Here is a 20,524-nt window from a genome sequence, read left to right on the forward strand (position 1 = left end):
ATTCCATGATGCTACAGACGACAGTCTTCAACAAGGGAGGTAATTACAATGTGGCGACCATAAAAAAAGGAGTTCCATACGGGCATTTTATCTTCGCCCGTGGGTAAGATAAGAATTTCTAGCATGGTTAAATTATTGCATCTACTTATCTGAGGTGGGAGAAAACTTTAAACTTGTAGTACTGTCTGCAGAATACCAATTCATATCCAATGGGTGTCATCATTTCGGCCAACTACTCTACATTACTCTTTACGCACGCACCAACGTGCGCAGGCACGCACGCACGCACACACACACACACACACACAATAGCCATCCTCTTCCTTTAGGTTAGTCCATATGGTTGGCCGGAAACATCATTGGACCAAATAACTTCTGAACAAGATACAATACACTTGTCTTGTTTCTCACAAATCGCCAATCACCTGTGCAGAGATGCGGGCCGCTTATAGGGGTTGGTGACCTCCCAAACATACTTTGGAAAAATTCAGTACCTAATTAATATAACTACATGTAGTATAAAGCTGGCCATTCATAATTGTAGTGGTGACTTTATATCTAGATATACTGACAATAGTGATGTTAACCTCCTCTATCAGACCGTATCCAGAAGCTATATTCCCCGAGGATGCAACAGCAGCGGCATGTCCCCCTCAGGCCTTGGAGTCTGTTTCACATCAGAATAGTACTTCATCAACACCAAGCCCAGCAGTGTTTCTTCGAGAGAAGACCAGACAAATTATCTTCTCTATGACACCACTAACTACCGGTCCATTTCCTTTACATCTGCGTCATCGAACAACATACTCCACAGTTAATCATGACACACCCGGGACAGTTCAGCATGCTCAGAGAGCAGCAGCACGATTTCCATAAAAGGGCACAAGTCTCGCGAGTGGCCTGCTAGTCCCGCGAGCGGCCTGCATGAAGGGACGCAAGTAGACGTTATGCTACTTGATTTTAGTAAAACATTGAATAAAGTCCCCCACAGCCGACTTGCCGTACTACGATCCACAGTTTTTAGCCAACGAATATTAGTGGAAGGAAAACACCAGACACCTTACATATGATGACGATGTACCGCAAAGTTCTGTAATTTTACCTATTTTATTCGCTTTGTACATAAATGACCTACCGCTAAATGTCACAAAGGTATATTCGCATATTATGTCATCCTGTTTAAAAGCGGGCGCCTTTACTTACAAAACGACCTCAAGAGGCTTAAATACTGGGAGCAGGAGTGGCTAAATGCATTCAACCAAATGAACTGTGGTTCTTCCATGAAATAAAACTACAGATACTAGTATGTATGGTTCCAACCCATACATATCTGAACTAAAGATGCCTGCTGACCCCATAAATCTTTGGTTTCATTTGAAATGGTGTTGTCTGCAGAAATAGAAGAAAACATATACTGAAAATAATAGAACAAACAAGCTTATTGGTGGAACCGGGAATTGGATATATAGTGGAATTTATACCGTCTCGCTATAGAGCTAGTTTTTTTTGGCGACGCGGTATAGTGACCGCCTGCAGCGCGAGGACCGTGGGTTAAATCCCCACCAGATGCACGAAGCATATCTGTGAATATTGTTAATTGGCTTTTACATATTGCAAAATACGTCGGTTAGAGTGTTTGTCATTAAGCCAGTAACTTCCAAATTATACCAAGATTAATCATTACATGGGTTCCTATAGACATCAATATTTAACATTAAGGCTTTAAATGCTATCAGAGAACAAGCTTATTTGTGGGTATAGATACATTTAAGTAAACCCCAATGAGTAGAGTAGCTCTTCTGACATGCGTATGTCTCTACGACAGCCAAGAAATCAAGCAACAGCCCGACCTTTCTGCGTGGTAACCTGATGAGCATTAACATTAAGGTAAAGTGCTACCAGACCCTCGGAAGGCCCATTGTATATATGCGGCCCCGTCTAGGGTTCCAACACTGGGACAAAAAAATAACACCCAGAGGCAGTTCCACATCACGTCAACAGGTTTGTCAATGGGGACTATCGCACTACCAGTACTGTAGTACCAACCAGATATGTAGGATACTCAAAACTTGCAACCAGTTGCACAGTGTCGCATTGAGATTCCAGCCCAGAGGTTCGTGAAGCCCCAGAGGAAACACTACAAAGAACAGCTGCAGGGGCAGACTCACTGCCATGCCGTAAACCACGCGTTTCGGTTTTGAATTGTTTTAGACCAGCAACGTGCCGAGTGACAGATATGTGCCCTACACAGCTGTTTTATCCTCAGCCTTACGAATATGCATCCGAGAATGAGATAAAGTAAGTGTTTGAAAGAAATGAAGTTAGTATGTACAAATTAAACTAAATAGAAACCACACGCACTTCGTTTTCCCATGTCAGAAATGTATATAGAAGCTTAAATGCTACGTGTAAAAAGCATGCACAAGCGGCATTTTTACGCCTTACAAAATCGATTTGAGACAGTAAGGGTAGAATACCGCTGCGTGGAGAATACGGGTGCAGGAAACGTGAACTGTTGGCTGCTGCCTTGATTTTGTTTTGAGCGTAGACATTTGTTTTGCTATCTTTTAAAACATAATGGACGGAGATAGACCTGCCCAACTTATCAAGAAAGGTGATTTTCTACTACTTCAAATTCAAATTATGCACCACATTTCGACATATGTAGTAAAGCTTCATGTAATGTTTTGAAGTATTTTTTTTTCGGACGTTTCATTTTCGGATAAAGAAATGCATGTTCATTTTATTTTATGCAATATTAATAAGAACAATTTTAATAAAGAAATGGTCTATTGAATTACCGGAATCCTCATAATGACCAGAACCACCGGAATCTACTAAAATCTCCCGTAATCCTCTTTGAAATACTAAAAAATATATACTTCAATACTGTTTCAAGTAGTATTTTAAAGCTTGAACATTTGTAGTATACTAGAAATTTAAACTTATAATCATATATCCATACACTGAAAGTGCCGATTATAATGATTTGACCAAACTACCAGAACCCCCTTTGAAATACTTAAATAAATAATTTCAAATTTCATTTTTAGCTCGACTATTCGAAGAGTAGGTGGGCTACACAGAATTTGGCCCCTGATTGACTATGGAACTTAGGTTAAAGTTTTAGGGCAGGTTGGGATATTTATTAATAACTTCTATACCCTTTGTTCAAATGACTTAATACTTCACACAGTTGTTCAGGACCATCACACAATAAGGTTACATAACCCCATATTATTCTTAATACAAGTTATAGCCCCTGATTGACTTCGGTTAAAGTTTGAGGGCAGGTTAAAGTTTTAGGGCAAGTTGGGATTTTCACTTAAAACTCCAATACCATTTATTCAATTGACTTAATACTTTACACAGTTGTTCAGAGCCATCACATCATGAGGTTAGATAACTCCATATTATCTTTTATACAAATTATGGCCCCTGATTGACTACGGAACTTAGGTTAAAGTTTTAGGGCAGGTTGGGATATTTATTAAATAACTTCTTCACCCTTCATTCAATTGACTAAATACTTCACACAAGTGTTCAGGACCATCACCCAATGAGGTTACATAACTCCATATCCTTAATACAAGTTATGGCCCCTGATTGACTTAGGTTAAAGTTTTAGGCAAGTAAAAGTTAAGGGCAGGTTGGGATTTTAATAAAAAAAACTTCTATACCTTTCATTCAATGCACTTAATGAAATTCAAAATTATTAACAACCATCTTACAACAAGAAACATAACTCCATTTTAACCCTAAATTCAAATTATGTCCCTTGAATTTAAAAAAAATAAAAAAAATTCTTTTGACATTTTTACATTCTCAACTATATTTTTACCAAGGGAAAACTAGGAGGGGTATACTATATATGGCCCTTGAATTTTTTTTTTTTTTTTTTTGAAATTTTATTTTAATTTCTTTTGAAAGGCATATTTATATATTCTTAACCACATTTTCATAATGGGAAATCAAGTTATTTGAATGACTTGCGTCATTTTTCGGGTGGTGGGAGGGCAGCATCAAAGTCACCTTATGTATTGAATAATTTTAGTTAGGTTCGACATAAATAGACCAAACGTGGTAATATTACATTGTTATTGTATTCACTTCAAAGTCAAAGCGGCGAAGTCGAGCGCGCTGTCTTACAACAGCTCTTGTTTATTTAGAAGGTGATTTTTTTGCCAACTCACCAAAATCTGAAGTTCACTTGTTATAGTTTTGTTTAACCCTATGCTTTTTATTTGGAAAATGTAATGCAAACAAAAACAAACAACTATGTTTTCTGTGTCATAACAATTCACCTTCTAAAGCCATTAGATTTATAAATGAAGAAGTCTGATGTAAAGTCTGCACAAAATATCTTGCAGACTTTCCCATCAACAGATGTATTGAAGATTAATTTTATGTGGATTTTTTTCTCCCATTTAGTTACAGTGTTTATGGACAGTTTATTTAATTTTGCTTCTATATTGGATTAGTTTGATCATCGCCATCAGCTGTCGTCTATTTTAAATATCCATGCATATTTTTTTTTCAGATTTTTTGCTTTAATGAACATGTGCCTCAAAATGGATACCATTTAAGTCAAATACTGCCACCTAAAATCTGAACACGAAATACCAGTCTACAATGTGAGAAAAACTTAACATGCTTATGTATACGTCATTATTTAATGTTTGTTAACAAAAAAAATAAAGTAGGCAATTTGACAGTCGCTATTTTTCGAGAGTTTTCATGCACAAAATTTTGCAAGCACCTTAAAACTCAACTCACATTTTTCATTTTTCACTCGCATTTTGTGAGTGTGCAAGTGCTAAATTTGAGCCCTGCATTAAGATAAAGAAAAACTGGTATAGGATACAAATCTGAACCAACAGAAACAATGGCTACACTTCTACAGAAAACAAACAAACAGAAATGATGGCTACACTTTTAGAGAAAACAAACAAACAAACAGGAACTATGGCTCACTTATACGGTTGACTTTTGGCAGGTTATTTACCGATCAAGTTTTCAGAAAATCAGAATTACCCATGGGACTTTCTAGAAAACTAGCTTCTATTTGGTTTTGTTTGAAATTGAAATTAATGTAATGATTTGCATATTGATGTGTCTGACAGATAAGCGAGTATAAAAGCTATATTTTTGTTTGGGTATTGGCAATATACTGTACATGGAACAGCAGACAATATGTTGCAATTATGTGTTGAAAGACTGTGACTTTTGTCTCTGTATGTCTGCCCAGACCTTTTGTCCGTCCATTCGTTTTTTCGTACGTATAACAGTCACCTACTTTTCATAAATTAAATAATTCAGTAAGTATGTAGTGTTTGTATCCTGCTTTATATGCTTTTTATTGTACAACGGCGTGTGTTCATTCCTATGTGATATTTAAGTGCATTTAATGATAATTTTTATAAACAACAGGAAGCAAATAAATGCATGGTTTGAATGTTGATGTGTCACAAAAATGAGGAATTGCCCTTATAGTTATTTCATTTAATCAAAAATTTATTTGATAGGTGTACAGTAATTTAATATTATGATCAGCTTTAGCTAAACGGTGTTGTTTTTATGCCCCCCTTCGAAGAAGAGGGGTATATTGCTTTGCACAGGCATGTCGGTATGTCGGTCGGTCGGTCGGTCCGTCGGTAGACCAAAGCTTGTCCGAGTGATAACTGAACAATTCCTGGACGTATGGTCATCAAACTTCACATGAAGGTTGGGCCTGACCAGTAGATGACCCCTATTTATTTTGGGGGTCAAAGGTCAAGGTCACAGTGACCTTTAATGGTAAAATAATTTTAAAGCTTGTCCGAGTGATAACTCAACAATGCCTGCACCCATGGCCCTCAAACTTGACATGGAGGTTGGGCCTGACTAGTAGATGACCCCTATTGTTTTTGGGGGTCATCAGGCCAAAGGTCAAGGTCACAGTGACCTTGAATGGTAAAAGGTTGTCCGAGTGATAAGGTGACAATGCCTGCACCCATGGCCCTCAAACTTGACTTGGAGGTTGGGCCTGACCAGTAGCTGACCCCTATTGTATTTTGGGCTCAATGGGTCAAAGGTCAAGGTCACAGTGACCTTGAATGGTAAAAGGTTGTTCGAGTGATGACTCAACAATGCCTGCACCCATGGCCCTCAAACTTGACTTGGAGGTTGGGCCTGACCAATAGATGACCCCTATTGTTTTTGGGGGTCATTGGGCCAAAGGTCAAGGTCACAGTGACCTTGAATGGTAAAAGGTTGTCCGATTGATAACTCAACAATGCCTGCACCCATGGCCCTCAAACCTGACTTGGAGAATTGGCCTGACCAGGAGATGACCCCTATGGTTTTTGGGGGTCATCTGGCCAAAGGTCAAGGTCACAGTGACCTGGAATGATAAAAGGTTGTCCGAGTGATAACTAAACAATGCCTGCACCCATGGCCCTCAAACTTGACTTGGAGGTTGGGCCTGGCCAGAAGAGGGTCCCTATTGATTTAAGGGGTCATTGGGCCAAAGGTCAAGGTCACAGTGACCTGGAATGGTAAAAGGTTTTCCGAGTGATAACTTGACAATGGCTGCACCCATGGCCCTCAAACTTGATATGGAGGTTGAGCCTGGCCAGAAGATTGTCCCTATTAATTTTAGAGGTCATTGGGCCAAAGGTCAAGGTCACAGTGATCTTGAATGATAAAAGGTTGTCCAAGTGATAACTCAACAATGCCTGCATCCATGGTCCTCAAACTTGACATGGAGGTTGGGCCTGACCAGTAGATGACCCCTATTGATTTTAGGGGTCAAAGGTCAAGGTCACAGTGACCTTGAAAGCAAACTTGACAATTCTTGGACCTATGGTCATCAAACTTGATATGAAGGTTGGGCCTGCCCAGTAGATGACCCTTATCGACTTTGGGGGTCATCAGGCCAAGGTCAATGTCACAGTAACCTTTAACGCAAAAAAGTTAACAAATCTTCCCCCACTGATATCTCAACAATGCCTGAACCTATGATCATTAAACTTGACATGGATGTTAAGCCTGACCAGTAGATCACCCTTATTGATTTAAGGATTCATAGAGCCAAAGGTCAAGGTCACAGTGATCTTGAATGGTAAAAGGTTGTCCGAGTGATAACTCAACAATGCCTGAACCCATGGCCTTTAAACTTGACTTGGAGTTGCATCTGACTTGTAGATGACCCCTTATGATTTAAGGGGTCATCGGGTCAAAGGTCAAGGTCACAGTGACCTTGAACGAAAAAAACTTGTCTTGTGATAACTTGACAATGCCTGCACCCATGGCCCTCAAACTTGACATTTAGGTTTCTGGTGACCAGCTGATGACTCTGGATTTTGAGTTCATAGAGTCAAAGGTCATGACGGTCATAACACACTTTATCCTCACACTTTAATGGTCATAATCTTAAAACAGCAACAAATCAGCTGTCATTTCAGTCCATGCATATTTCATTCAATTGTCCATATAATCCTGACAACATGGCGCTCAGGGGGGGCATAATGTTTGACAAACATCTCTTGTTTTTCATGATTTTAAAAATCAATTATTGACCAGCATTTTATAGGCTTAAGTTGTCATTTGAAGTTTGTATTGTTTATTTTTGCAACCGATCAGACATTGACAAACTGACATTCAACCAATTGGACATTGACAGACTGTAAAACAGACATGCAACCATCAGACATTGACAGACTGTAAAACAGACATGCAACCAATCAGGCATTGACAGACTGTCACTGACATGCAACCAATCAGACATTGACAGACTGACCCGCAACCAATCAGACATTGACAGACTGACATGCAACCAATCAGGCATTGACAGACTGACATGCAACCAATCAGACATTGACAGACTGACATGCAACCAATCAGACATTGACAGACTGACATGCAACCAATCAGGCATTGACAGACTGACATGCAACCAATCGGATATTGACAGACTGACATGCAACCAATCGGATATTGACAGACTGACATGCAACCAATCAGACATTGACAGACTGACATGCAACCAATCAGACATTGACAGACTGGCATGCAACCAATCAGGCATTGACAGACTGACATGCAGCCAATCAGGCATTGACAGACTGACATGCAACCAATCAGACATTGACAGACTGACATGCAACCAATCAGGCATTGACAGACCGACAGGCAACCAATCAGGCATTGACAGACTGACATGCAACCAATCAGGCATTGACACACCGACATGCAACCAATCAGGCATTGACAGACTGACATGCAACCAATCAGACATTGGCTGACTGTAAGACCCTGACTTTGCAATCCCTGGGTCACGATAACTGACATGGGTCACGATAACTGACATCATGAAAACCAATGATCCTCAGAGGTATATTTTGAGTCTGTCTGGATAACATAAAATGTAAAACATTACATACTTTTTTGTCAGCTAATTTTTAAAGACGTATTCTTTTACACATGGGCATATTGGCGTTGTTTTCTGTTATTATTGTTTTGTATTTCGAAGGAAAATAAGTGTAAAGAGTGTGTTTTACTAAAAATGAGCAATCAATAATCAATCAATTAGTTTATCAGAATGCACAGAGTTTCACAACATCAAATTAAATGAAACTTTATTGGTATTGTAAGTGTTAGCTTGTTATGTAATCATTCAAATCAAACTTTGAGTGCAAAACTAAAAACACAGACACAGAAGCATTTTAGGCATCATTTTATTATTTTTCAACTTGAAGATGTAATGCTCTGTTTAAAAATTCTGTATGTTGAATACCTTTTTATGCCCCCACAAAGTGGCGGCATATAGGGTTGCCCTTGTCCGTACGTACGTCTGTCTGTCTGTACGTACGTACGTCCCGAAGATTGTTTCCGATCTAATTCTTGAAAACCGTTTGTCCAATCCTCACCAAACTATAAACACATGTTTGTGACCATAATATCTTGATCAAGTTCGATAGTCATGGAAATCGCTTTAGTCATTTAGGAGTTACGGCCCTTTTTTGCCAAAAATACTTCAAAAATATATGTTTCCAATCTAATTCTTGAAAAGTATGTGTCCAATCCTGACCAAACTTTACATACATGATTGTGACCATAATATCTTGATCAAGTTCGATAGCCATGGAAAATCGCTTTTGTCATTTAGGAGTTACGGCCCTTTATTTGCAAAAAAAGACTTGAAAAATACGTCCCGAAGATTGTTTCCGATCTAATTCTTGAAAACTGTTTGTCCAATCCTCACCAAACTTTTAACACATGTTTGTGACCATAATACCTTGATCAAGTTCGATAGCCATGGAAATCGCTTCAATCATTTAGGAGTTAGGGTCCTTTATTTCCCAACAATACTTAAAAAATATCTTATCCGATCTAATTTTTGAAAAGGATTTGCCCTTGTGCAGATTATCCTGAATAATCATTATGGCTTATTTTCTGTGACAAAAAATCGAAGTGGGGGCATCCGTGTCCTATGGACACATTTCTAGTTTAAAATTGTATGAAATTGTTTTTGATCCTGTTAATTTTAGAAGTTATCTGTTAGACTAAAATAAAATAGGGTTAGGGTAAGGGTCTGATGATAAGTGTCACTGGGAAGGTATGATAAATAGAAACAAATGAAGATGCATGACTAAGGATGAACATATACGAACAATTTTTGTAAAGGAGATGGTCTACTAATATGTACACCAGATAGATTCTGACACTATTAGCTTAAATGGGCATGACACTTACTTAGTAGTAATACACAGTCATGTATGTACACAGAAATGCTGAGGTCTTAATTCACGACAGCAAAATAAAATTAAATTTATATTGAACAGTAAACTCTTAAAAACGCTATAAGTTGTCATGCTCGGGTATAAAACAGTCTAGTTAAGTGTTCACTTTATTGATAATGTTCCTTTTTTTACAGCTTCAGTGTGTGTATACCATGTGATAAATTATGTCAAATATGTTACATCAGAAGGCAACATTTTGCTTAAAATGAAGACTTAAAACACAGATAACTTTTACTACACCATTTTAAATGAAACATAGGGCAGTCTATGCCGCTTGGGAGCCCTGCCTTCTTTTTAATACCAGAGTTTGATAAGGGGATTAGTTTCATCAAACACTTCGACAAACCTGTATCCAAAATAATTTTTTGACAGTGCTCCATCAGACGGCCAAATTAAGAATAGGTTTGTAGAAGTGTTTTAAGAAACTAAACTCTCAATCAAACTCTGGTAAAAGATCGAAGGCAGGGCTCTGTAAGCGGCGTAGACTGCGCTGTGTTTCAATTAAAATGGTGAAGAAATAGTGATGTTATCTTTGTTCAAAGTCTTCATTTCTAGCAAAATAATGCCTACCCATGTAGCATTTATGACGTTTTTTAGCGCATGGTATACACTTACTAAGCCTGCTTTATACTACCGGTACATTATTATGAACATTGAAATCTATTAGTGATGGGCCGATTAGGGGGTATAATCGATTAACAGCTAGAAAAGCCCAACCGATTCCGAATCGATTGTGTTTTCTCCGAGTCGATAGCGGGTACGAATACTCAGGGGTACGAACAAAGATTTCCGAATGGGAAATAACTCTGAAAGCGCGCAAAATGGCCGCTCTAGCAGACGGCAATAGAGAGTCGGAGATATTTAATTTGCCACCAACGGCGGACCATTTGAATATGAACATCGCCATTTGTCGTCTTTGTAGAAAGACTTACAAAAACACTAGTTAGTTGAATCTTTTGAAATTTCCCGTCCAGTATTTTAATGTCAGGCTTCAGCATTATATTTTGGAACTCAAGAGCTGTGTTTGTGTAATCATCATTAATGTTTTGCTAATATATTGTCCCCACTTTAATAGAAAGAACGCGTGCCTGTCCGAAAGTTTAAAGTATCCGAAATATCAGACATGATTAATGCTTAAAGGTTAAAACCGAAGTATGCCGGCAAATGGTCAGCCAATGAAGCATTAGTATTTCGTTGCAGTTATCCAATGAAAATTGGTTTAACATCGTACAGTTAGGCACAACTGTCAATATGGCGGCGCCCATAGCGTCAAAAATTAAGTTCGAAAGAATTAGCAAAACTTTGATAAATTTTCGTATTTTATAACGGTATGTCCGATTGAATCTATCTGTCGACAAGGGACAAAAATGCTGTGACATTTCTATATCCATTATTATGTAATATCGGTGGAAAGAACAGTTTTTTATGCAACTTGATTTTTTCAGTGACATTCAATGTACATGTTAAAGTGTAAAACAGTTTTTTATGTGAATAATGCTGTTGTTTGTACTAAATATCTAGAATTTTTTTTATTATAAATAAGTTGTAAACTGTCTTCGTGTTTAAATTTGTTGTTTGTTTTAAACGGGATGTTTTTTCATAAATAAAAAGTATCAAACTTGAGATGTAAGGGTGTAAAAAGAGCATGTATATAAAGCAGAAATAATACTATAATACCAGTCAGTTCTCACAAATGCCAGCTATGTATACACCAGATTGTAATTTTAGTTCTTTACTTTTTCAAAAGATCATTAGAATTTAAGTTAAACATTCACTTTTAAGACATAAATATCTGAATAGAAAATCATGAAAATAAATAACATTTAACCGATTATTTTTCCGATATATCGCATCGGTTTGCTAACCGATTCCAACCGATAATCGGTTGCAGTTCTCCAACCGATATCCCATCACTAAAATCTATTGTTAATTACTGTGATCTTAAAATTATATCCTAATCTTCCTTACAAAAGAATGTGCATACTTTAACTTTGAAAAAAGGTAATTTTGCTAAAAATATTAACAACATTTTATGCACATCCTATTGCTACCAGTAATTAAATTATTTCCTTGGCCTAATAATTACAGGCCTTTTGTTAATAAAACATTATTCCCAAGTGTTTTGTACCCTCCAAACCTCCCCTTGTGTAAGGGAGGTCAATGCTGGATGGTAAAACACGGGGAACTGTTCTTGCTTCCCTTCCTTATCATAAAGGAGGGCTGTATTTGAATTGGGAAAGACCCTAATATCTCTTAAAAAGTTTTTTTTATACAATTCCTTCTTATAATATTTCCCGAGTGGATGTATGCCTTAATGTATATAATACCACACAAGAACTCAAATTATGTTTTATTTCAGTCAGCAAGTACTTGAAGTAATTGTCTGTTTCATTTCATGTATCATGTATGAGTTTTCATATTGATGACATAATTTCCTTCTCAAATATATTAACGAACTTTAGAAGATCAAAGACAACCCAAGACATTCTAGGGTCATTCTATGTAATGTCTTATTATCGTCTCATGAAAGTTGTGCAAGAAATAACCAATTCAAAGTCATCCACCATATGTGTGAAGATTTTTATGACTGATCATAGGTCACCCACCTAATGCTTTCTATGATTTAATAGTGGCCTTTCTGGAACCGGCCATTTTGACCTGATTTTGTTGACACACCAAGGGGATTTTATTTTTGTTTAACTTGTCTCAATTCTGGATCTGGCGCTTCTTAAGACACTGCTACACGGAGAAATATTTCTAGAGCAGTGTGAAAATGCCCTGTTTTTTATTTGATTTTTTCCAGGAAATCTAACATCATCCAATCCAATGAAATTAATGCCACCTTAGTCACCAACAAGAAAGTTATCAGTATATTTGGTTTACCTTAAAGCTGCACTCTCACCGATTGAACGTTTTTATTTTTTGTCTTGGAACGAGTCAATTTTAGCAAAAATCAATGGAAACCAGTTTTATAAGACTGCTGAAAAAAAATCAGATCGCAGATTTTCATATTTAAGTTCCAAAATTGATGTTTTATGCATTTTTCTTAAACCGTTAGTAACGGTTTAAGACATTTTACATTAATTTTTGAACTGAAATATAAGAATCTGATCTTTTGTCAGCAATCTTTTATCATTGGTTTGCAAATATCTACGCAAAAATTTGCTCTTTCCAAGACCAAAAATAAAAAAGTTGTAAAAATGTTGTATCTGTGAGAGTGCAGCTTTAAGTAATGGTTAAAGGTTATAAGGATTTGCTGATGAAATTTCATGAACATTATAATCAGCTTATTTTCTTGCTGTAGCAAAAGATTGCAAAGAACATGGAAATGGTACATCAGACTAACAACGACTACAAAAGTGACAGTAACATGTTTCTACATTGTTTCAGAGGTGAAAGTGAGTAAAGCGAGGTATCGCCTTGATGCCACACTCCAATCCCTCGTCGACAAGAAGGAAGACAGCAGTGAAAGGTTAGTGGCTAAATGTTAACATTAAGGGCAGTCTCATGCTGTAAGATGATTCTGCAGGCATTTATGTAATATGTGTTGGTCTTTCTCTTCTTACGCACATTTTACTAAACTTTCTCATAATGTTAATGGGCATGATAATCCTCATAGATAGGCTTGATAACCCGCCAGATTCCTCTTGTCACTTCTGAATTGTGGCTCTTGAATTTCAAATTTGAATAAGATTGGGAACAGTTTTTCAATGAAATGTGTCCAACAAACTCTTCCCAACTCTTTGGCCATGATATTCAATTCAAGTCTTAATATTTATCGGCATTATTTATCATATAACAGGGCTTTCAGTTGAACAAGGGTTTTCACACTTGAAATCTAAAAAAATCCTGCATTTTGGTCAAACATGAGATACTTTTTAGAAAATGACAATTGACTCTTGAATTTCCAAATCAAAGAGTCATTCTGACAAAAAAATCTTGAGATATTTAGCTTTTTGAACACCCTGAGAAATATGAAACCATTAAGATCGCTTTAGTCATTTCAGTGTTATTATCTTAAGCTATGAATTTCTTTGTGTTAAAAACTATGAAAAACTTTTTTCCATGTACCTTTGTTGCCTCCCTGTTCCAATCTGTCGTCTCTCTATCATTGTGACCTCCCTATTTCAATCTGTCGTCTCTCTATCATTGTGACCTCCCTATTTCAATCTGTCATCTCTCTATCATTGTGACCTCGGACTCCCTGTTCCAATCTCTCATCTCTCTATCATTGTGAACTCCCTGTTCCAATCTGTCATCACCCTATCATTGTGACCTCCCTGTTCCAATCTGTCGTCTCTCTATTATTGTGACCTCCCTGTTCAAATCTGTCGTCTCTCTATCATTGTGACCTCCCTGCTCCAAACTCTCATCTCTCTATCATTGTGACCCCCCTGTTCCAATCTGTCATCTCTCTATCATTGTGACCTCCCTGTTCCAAACTGTCTTCTCTCTATCATTGTGACCTCCCTATTCCAATCTCTTGTCTTTATATCATTGTGATCTCCCTGTTCCAATCTGTCATCTCTCTATCATTGTGACCTCCCTGTTCCAATCTGTCATCTCTCTATCATTGTGATCTCCCTATTCCAATCTGTCATCTCTCTATCATTGTGACCTCCCTATTCCAATCTCTTGTCTTTCTATCATTGTGACCGCCCTGTTCCAATCTGTCATCTCTCTATCATTGTGACCTCCCTATTCCAATCTCTTGTCTTTCTATCATTGTGACCTCCCTGTTCCAATCTGTCATCTCTCTATCATTGTGACCTCCCTATTCCAATCTGTCATCTCTCTATCATTGTGACCTCCCTATTCCAATCTCTTGTCTTTCTATCATTGTGACTGCCCTGTTCAAATCTGTCATCTCTCTATCATTGTGACGTCCCTATTCCAATCTCTTGTCTTTCTATCATTGTGATCTCCCTGTTCCAATCTGTCATCTCTCTATCATTGTGACGTCCCTATTCCAATCTCTTGTCTTTCTATCATTGTGACTGCCCTGTTCAAATCTGTCATCTCTCTATCATTGTGACGTCCCTATTCCAATCTCTTGTCTCACTATCATTGTGACCTCCCTGTTCCAAACCCTCGTCTCTCTATCATTGTGACCTCCCTGTTCCAAACCCTTGTCTCTCTATCATTGTGACCTCCCTGTTCCGAACCCTCATCTCTCTATCATTGTGACCTTCCTGTTCCAATCTGTCATCTCTCTATCATTGTGACCTCCCTGTTCTAATCTGTCATCTCTCTATCATTGTGACCTCCCTGTTCAAATGTCTCTCTATCATTGTGACCTCCCTGTTCCAATCTGTCGTCTCTCTATCATTGTGACCATCCTGTTCCAATCTGTCGTCTCTCTATCACTGTGACCTCCCTGTTCCAATCTGTTGTCTCTCTATCATTGTGACCTCCCTGTTCCAATCTGTTGTCCCTATCATTGTGACCTCCCAATTCCAATGTCTCTTTATCATTGTTACCTCCCAGTTCCAATGTCTCTTTTTCATTGTTACCTCCCTGTTCCAATGTCTCATTATCATTGTTACCTCCCTGTTCCAATCTGTCATCGCTACCATTTTGACCTCCCTGTTTTTGTGTTGCAGTGAGGAGGAGAGTGATGATGATGTGGGTGGGGTGATGGTGACCGTCCCCGTTGTGCGCACCTCCGGTTCCCCTGCAGCCTCTCCCAGCAAGCGTGGAGGCTACGTACGTGCCTACAGGAAACGCAAGCGCAAGCATGCTACTGTGGACAGCAGTGAACCAGGGGCTAAGAACTTCCAACCCAATCGTAATGTTTTCCTATCTCTTTGATTTCATTTTTCTTCTTTTTTTGTTTATCCTTTTAAGATATCCCTGGGATAAACAAAAAACTGTTTAATGTAGAAAAAATACAGTATGGGTTTAACACTCAGTAAAATGAATGTAAATGATAGAAATTAATACTTAATCTAAATGTTTCACTCTTTCAATTAGTTTTGATTCAGATTTAAGTGAAATGTTGTCACAAATTTACATGTGTATGATCTTCCCCAGAGTCGTCCTATATCATGAAGCTGTTTGATCGGACTGTGGACCTGGCCCAGTTCAATGAGAAGACCCCACTGTATCCAATCGCCCGGGCGTGGATGAACAACAGTGTCTCTACACAGGAACCCAGTATTGAGCCTGAAACTGACAAGAACGAACCGGTGCGTACACCTGACTAGAGATATTTACATATTATCAGGAATTGGTACAATACTAGCAAAGTAAGGTATTAAAGTTAAAAAAAGTATCTATATAATTGCACTCGTACTTTAAGTGTTCCAATATATCATGTCTTGGAATTTATTCTATGGACAGTGGGAAAAATAACATTTTTTTTAAAATTGTGAATGGATCCTTCTTTAGAAGGAAAAACACTGATCCAGATGACACCACACACTGATTCATATGATACCACACAATGATTCAAGTGACACCACACACTGATTCATGTGATACCACGAACTGCTTCATGTGACACCACTCACCGATTCATGTGTCACCACACACCGATTCATGTGACTACACACTGATTCATGTGTCACCACTCACCGATTCATGTGACACCATACACTGATTCATGTGACACCACTCACCGATTCATGTGACACCACTCACTGATTCATGTGACACCATACACTGATTCATGTGACACCATACACTGATTCATGTGACACCACAAACCGATTCATGTGACACCACACACCGATTCATGTGTCATCACACACTGATTCATGTGACACCACACACTGATCCATGTGATACCACAAACCGATTCATGTGACACCACACACCGATTCATGTGACACCACTCACTGATTCATGTGATACCACTCACTGATTCATGTGATACCACACACCGATTCATGTGACACCACTCACTGATTCATGTGATACCACACACTGATTCATGTGACACCACACACTGATTCATGTGACACCACACACTGATTCATGTGACACCACACACTGATCCATGTGATACCATACACTGATTCATGTGACACCACACACTGATCCATGTGATACCATACACTGATTCATGTGACACCACACACTGATTCATGTGATACCACAAACTGATTCATGTGACACCACACACTGATTCATGTGATACCACACACTGATTCATGTGACACCACACACTGAATCATGTGATACCACGAACTGATATATGTGATACTACACACTGATTCATGTGATACCACAAACTGATTCATGTGATACCACACACTGATTCATGTGATACCACACACTGATTCATGTGACACCACACACTGATTCATGTGACACCACACACTGATTCATGTGATACAACACACTGATGTAGTTTGCAAAAGGAATACCATTTTGACTGATCAAAACACTATGTAGAGATTGAAATGTTACAGGTAAATAATTCTTCAGTCAGCTTGGAGAATCTGTTTAGGTTTGCCTTTTGTTGTATTTCTGTAGAAAGAAAATCAAACTTTCAGTTACAAGACATTTTTCTCTGTTGAACATTTGCTACATATTTTCATCCTGGTCTGTAAAACTAAAGATTATATTGCTTAAAACTAGGGATGCAAACAAATATTCAGATATTCGATCAAATGTTTGATGTTTGATGCATGTAAGCAACTTTAAGTCATTATCTCAGTAAATACATCATGTATTGCATTGAAACTTTAGATATGTATTCCCAACTATCTAACCTAATAAATTAAAGAAGTTAGATAACTCTCATTTGCATTTAATGCAAATAATGGGCCTTTATTACTTGACTTAGAAATTCTGGTTAAGGTTTTGCATGTAAGCACACATAGGTTAATTTCTCAGCAATTACTTGATCTATTGCATTAAGACTTTAGACAATGGTACTCAACCAGCCAACCTACTTAATTAACCAAGTTAGATAACTCTAGTTTGCATTTAATGCAAATAATTGCCCTTTATTATTCGACTTAAAAATGCTGGTTAAGGTTTTGCATGTAACCACATTTAAGTCAATATCTCAGCAAATACATCATGTATTGCATTGAAACTTTAGATATGTATTCCTAATTATCTAACCTACTAAATTAATGAAGTTAGATAACACTTTTTGGAATATAATGCAAATTATGGGCCTTTATTATTTGACTTAGAAATTCTGGTTAAGGTTTTGCATGTAAGCACACATAGGTTAATATCTCAGCAACTACTTGATGTATTGCATTGAGACTTTATACAATGGTACTCAACCATCCCATCTACTTAACTAACCAAGTAAGATAACTTTAGTTTGCATTAAATTCAAATTATGGCCCTTTTTTATTTGACATTGAAATTCAAATACATCATATATTGCATTAAAACTTCATACACAGGCTCCCAACCATTCAACCCTCTTAATTAATCAATCAGGAAAGATAACTGTATCTTTCATATTATATAATTTTTGCCCCTTTATTATGCGACTTAGAAATTATGGTTAAAGTTTTGCATGTTAGCACACATAGGTTAATATCACAGCAACTACTTCATGTATTGCATTGAGACTTCATACAATGGTACTCAACCACCCAACCTACTTGAATATCCAAGTTAAATACCTGTATTTTGCAAATAAATGGCTCTTTATTATTGGACTTAGAAATTCTGGTTTAAATTTTGCATGTAACCACATTTATGATAATATCTCAGCAAAAACATCATGTATTGCATTGAAATCTAATCTAAGTTTACAGTGATCCATGTTTCGCCAAAACTTTTCAATCCTTACACTGAAAAGCGGCAGAATAGTCGAGCGCGCTGTCTCTGTGACAGCTCTTGAGTTCACTATAACTATAATTCTTTTACTGATGTAACACATTTTGTCTTCGTCAGGATGGCTTCTATTCTGATTGACCGTTGGAACAATTTCGTAAAAAACAACAACAAAGTCTTTCATTTCCGAAGATGCACCCCAGTTATGTCGTGCAGCGTAGGGAACGGGCCAGTATATACACTCCGGTATAGTAGGGGTGGTCACCGAGCCCGAGCCACACTGTCTAAGGGGCACGTGCAGTTGGCCGTTAATTTGGGGAATTAGCTGGCACAACTGCGAGTTACCGTTTAAGTTTTGATCACGTTTAATGGTTCACTTTGATTAACAACTCAAGTCCAATTAAGATGTTTAAAAGTTGGTTCTTTATTAATTCCACATTTAAGTTGAATAGTTAACAAAGATAAATCCAAAGACTTATTTAACAAGAAACATTCAATAGTCCATGTGATATCTTAAGTTATGAAAGTAAGTGAATTAATTATATAGTCACAAAAAAAAGTAGTTCAAAGATATTTCCTTAGTAAAAGAAGAAGTACAAAGTTCCTAGTCTATATGTATATCTAATGTATATATTTCTCCTTCTGTTTTTTTCTTAAATGAAAAATGTACATACTTATATACTAACTTAAAGAGTAGAAGTTACCAATCAGAATTAAGTGATAAAAAGATAATGATCAAAGATTTTAGAAAGTGTCACTCAAAAATAATTATTGTCAAAAATAAAATTTACAATTAGATTAAGTCTGAGATAATTGAGAAGTGTCAAAGTCTCAAAGAGTAAGGTTTATGATTATGATCTGAGATAATTAACTGATAATAATTAAGAAGAGGAAGCCGTAAAATCTTATCAGAAATGTCAAAACACTCAATTGCAATTAGAATGACTGACAAAAGTCTCTTTAGGAAATTATGAAAGTAAATATCATAGAAAAATAAGATGTAACCAAAAAAAAGAACAATAAATTTTCTAACAGAATTTGAAAGAGAAAGTCACACGGTGACAAATTCCCCCTTGCTCACAAAAAGTTTGTCCCGAACTTAATAAAACAGTTATAACTTTAACATAAGTAGATTTTTTTTTTTTTTTTGATTTTTCTAATTCTATAATTGAAGTTTAACATAACATGAATATTATATGACAAATTTTCACCCATGTAACAATACAATACAAATGAAAAACAAGGACAATACAAGTTGCTATATACAGTGATATGTACAGTGTGGATCCACATACAAAATAGGTTTAAAGAACATATACATGTATATAAGATTATGAAGTAATTATACAGTTTAACTCATTTCACTTTATTTTGATTCCAATATCCGATATTATAAGGGCATACATGCGATAAAACAAACTTTTTGCGCAATAAAGTTGTAATATCTTTAGCATATTTTAGAATTTTGAGCGTTGACTCAAAAATTAAAAATTAACCCTTAGAAAATCGAAGACCAGAATATAAAAAAAATGATAGTTAAATCAGCAGTTCTAAGATTTCTTTAGTGCAGCTAATATGTCCAAGGTTTTAGTAATTTTAGCACAATTTTCCAGCATACTCTGTATTACTTCTACCTGGTTGTAGCTTGCATGATTGTTATAGTGATCTTCTACCTGATTGTAGCGTGCATGATTGTTATAGTGATCACAATCTTGAAAACATTCATTTTGGTTGGGTTCATCATAGTTGTCGTGGATTGGTGGATCATGGTAAGGTTCAAAGTTGTTTTGACATTGAGGTTCATAAGGAATGGGGTCGTTGAAAGAAGGGTGTTGGTAGGTCTGGAAGTTGTTGTTGTAGTATGGTTCTTCGAAGGCCTGGAAGTTGTCATCGAAAGGAGATGAGGCAAATGATTGTTCATGGATAATGTCAGCATATTGTTGATGATGTGGTTGGTTTTCGAAATGTGGTCTATTGTAGCTCCGGTATTT

The 20,524-nt window shown here is 37.1% G+C and overlaps 1 protein-coding gene across 1 annotated transcript in view; it reads left to right on the forward strand.

Annotated features, from left to right (window-relative positions):
* Positions 1 to 2,486: 2,486 nt before the first annotated feature.
* Positions 2,487 to 20,524, forward strand: part of LOC128230315 (protein lin-37 homolog) — a 33,005-nt gene continuing 14,967 nt past the window's right edge. Inside the window, exons 1-4 of the mRNA XM_052942492.1 lie at positions 2,487 to 2,614; positions 13,173 to 13,254; positions 15,386 to 15,570; positions 15,816 to 15,970. Of these exons, the coding sequence (XP_052798452.1) occupies positions 2,578 to 2,614; positions 13,173 to 13,254; positions 15,386 to 15,570; positions 15,816 to 15,970 (459 nt within the window). The 5' untranslated portion in view covers positions 2,487 to 2,577. The remainder of the gene's footprint in view (positions 2,615 to 13,172; positions 13,255 to 15,385; positions 15,571 to 15,815; positions 15,971 to 20,524) is intronic.

This window comes from Mya arenaria, chromosome 4 (genome assembly GCF_026914265.1).
Source record: "Mya arenaria isolate MELC-2E11 chromosome 4, ASM2691426v1".
NCBI classification, from domain to species: domain Eukaryota; kingdom Metazoa; phylum Mollusca; class Bivalvia; order Myida; family Myidae; genus Mya; species Mya arenaria.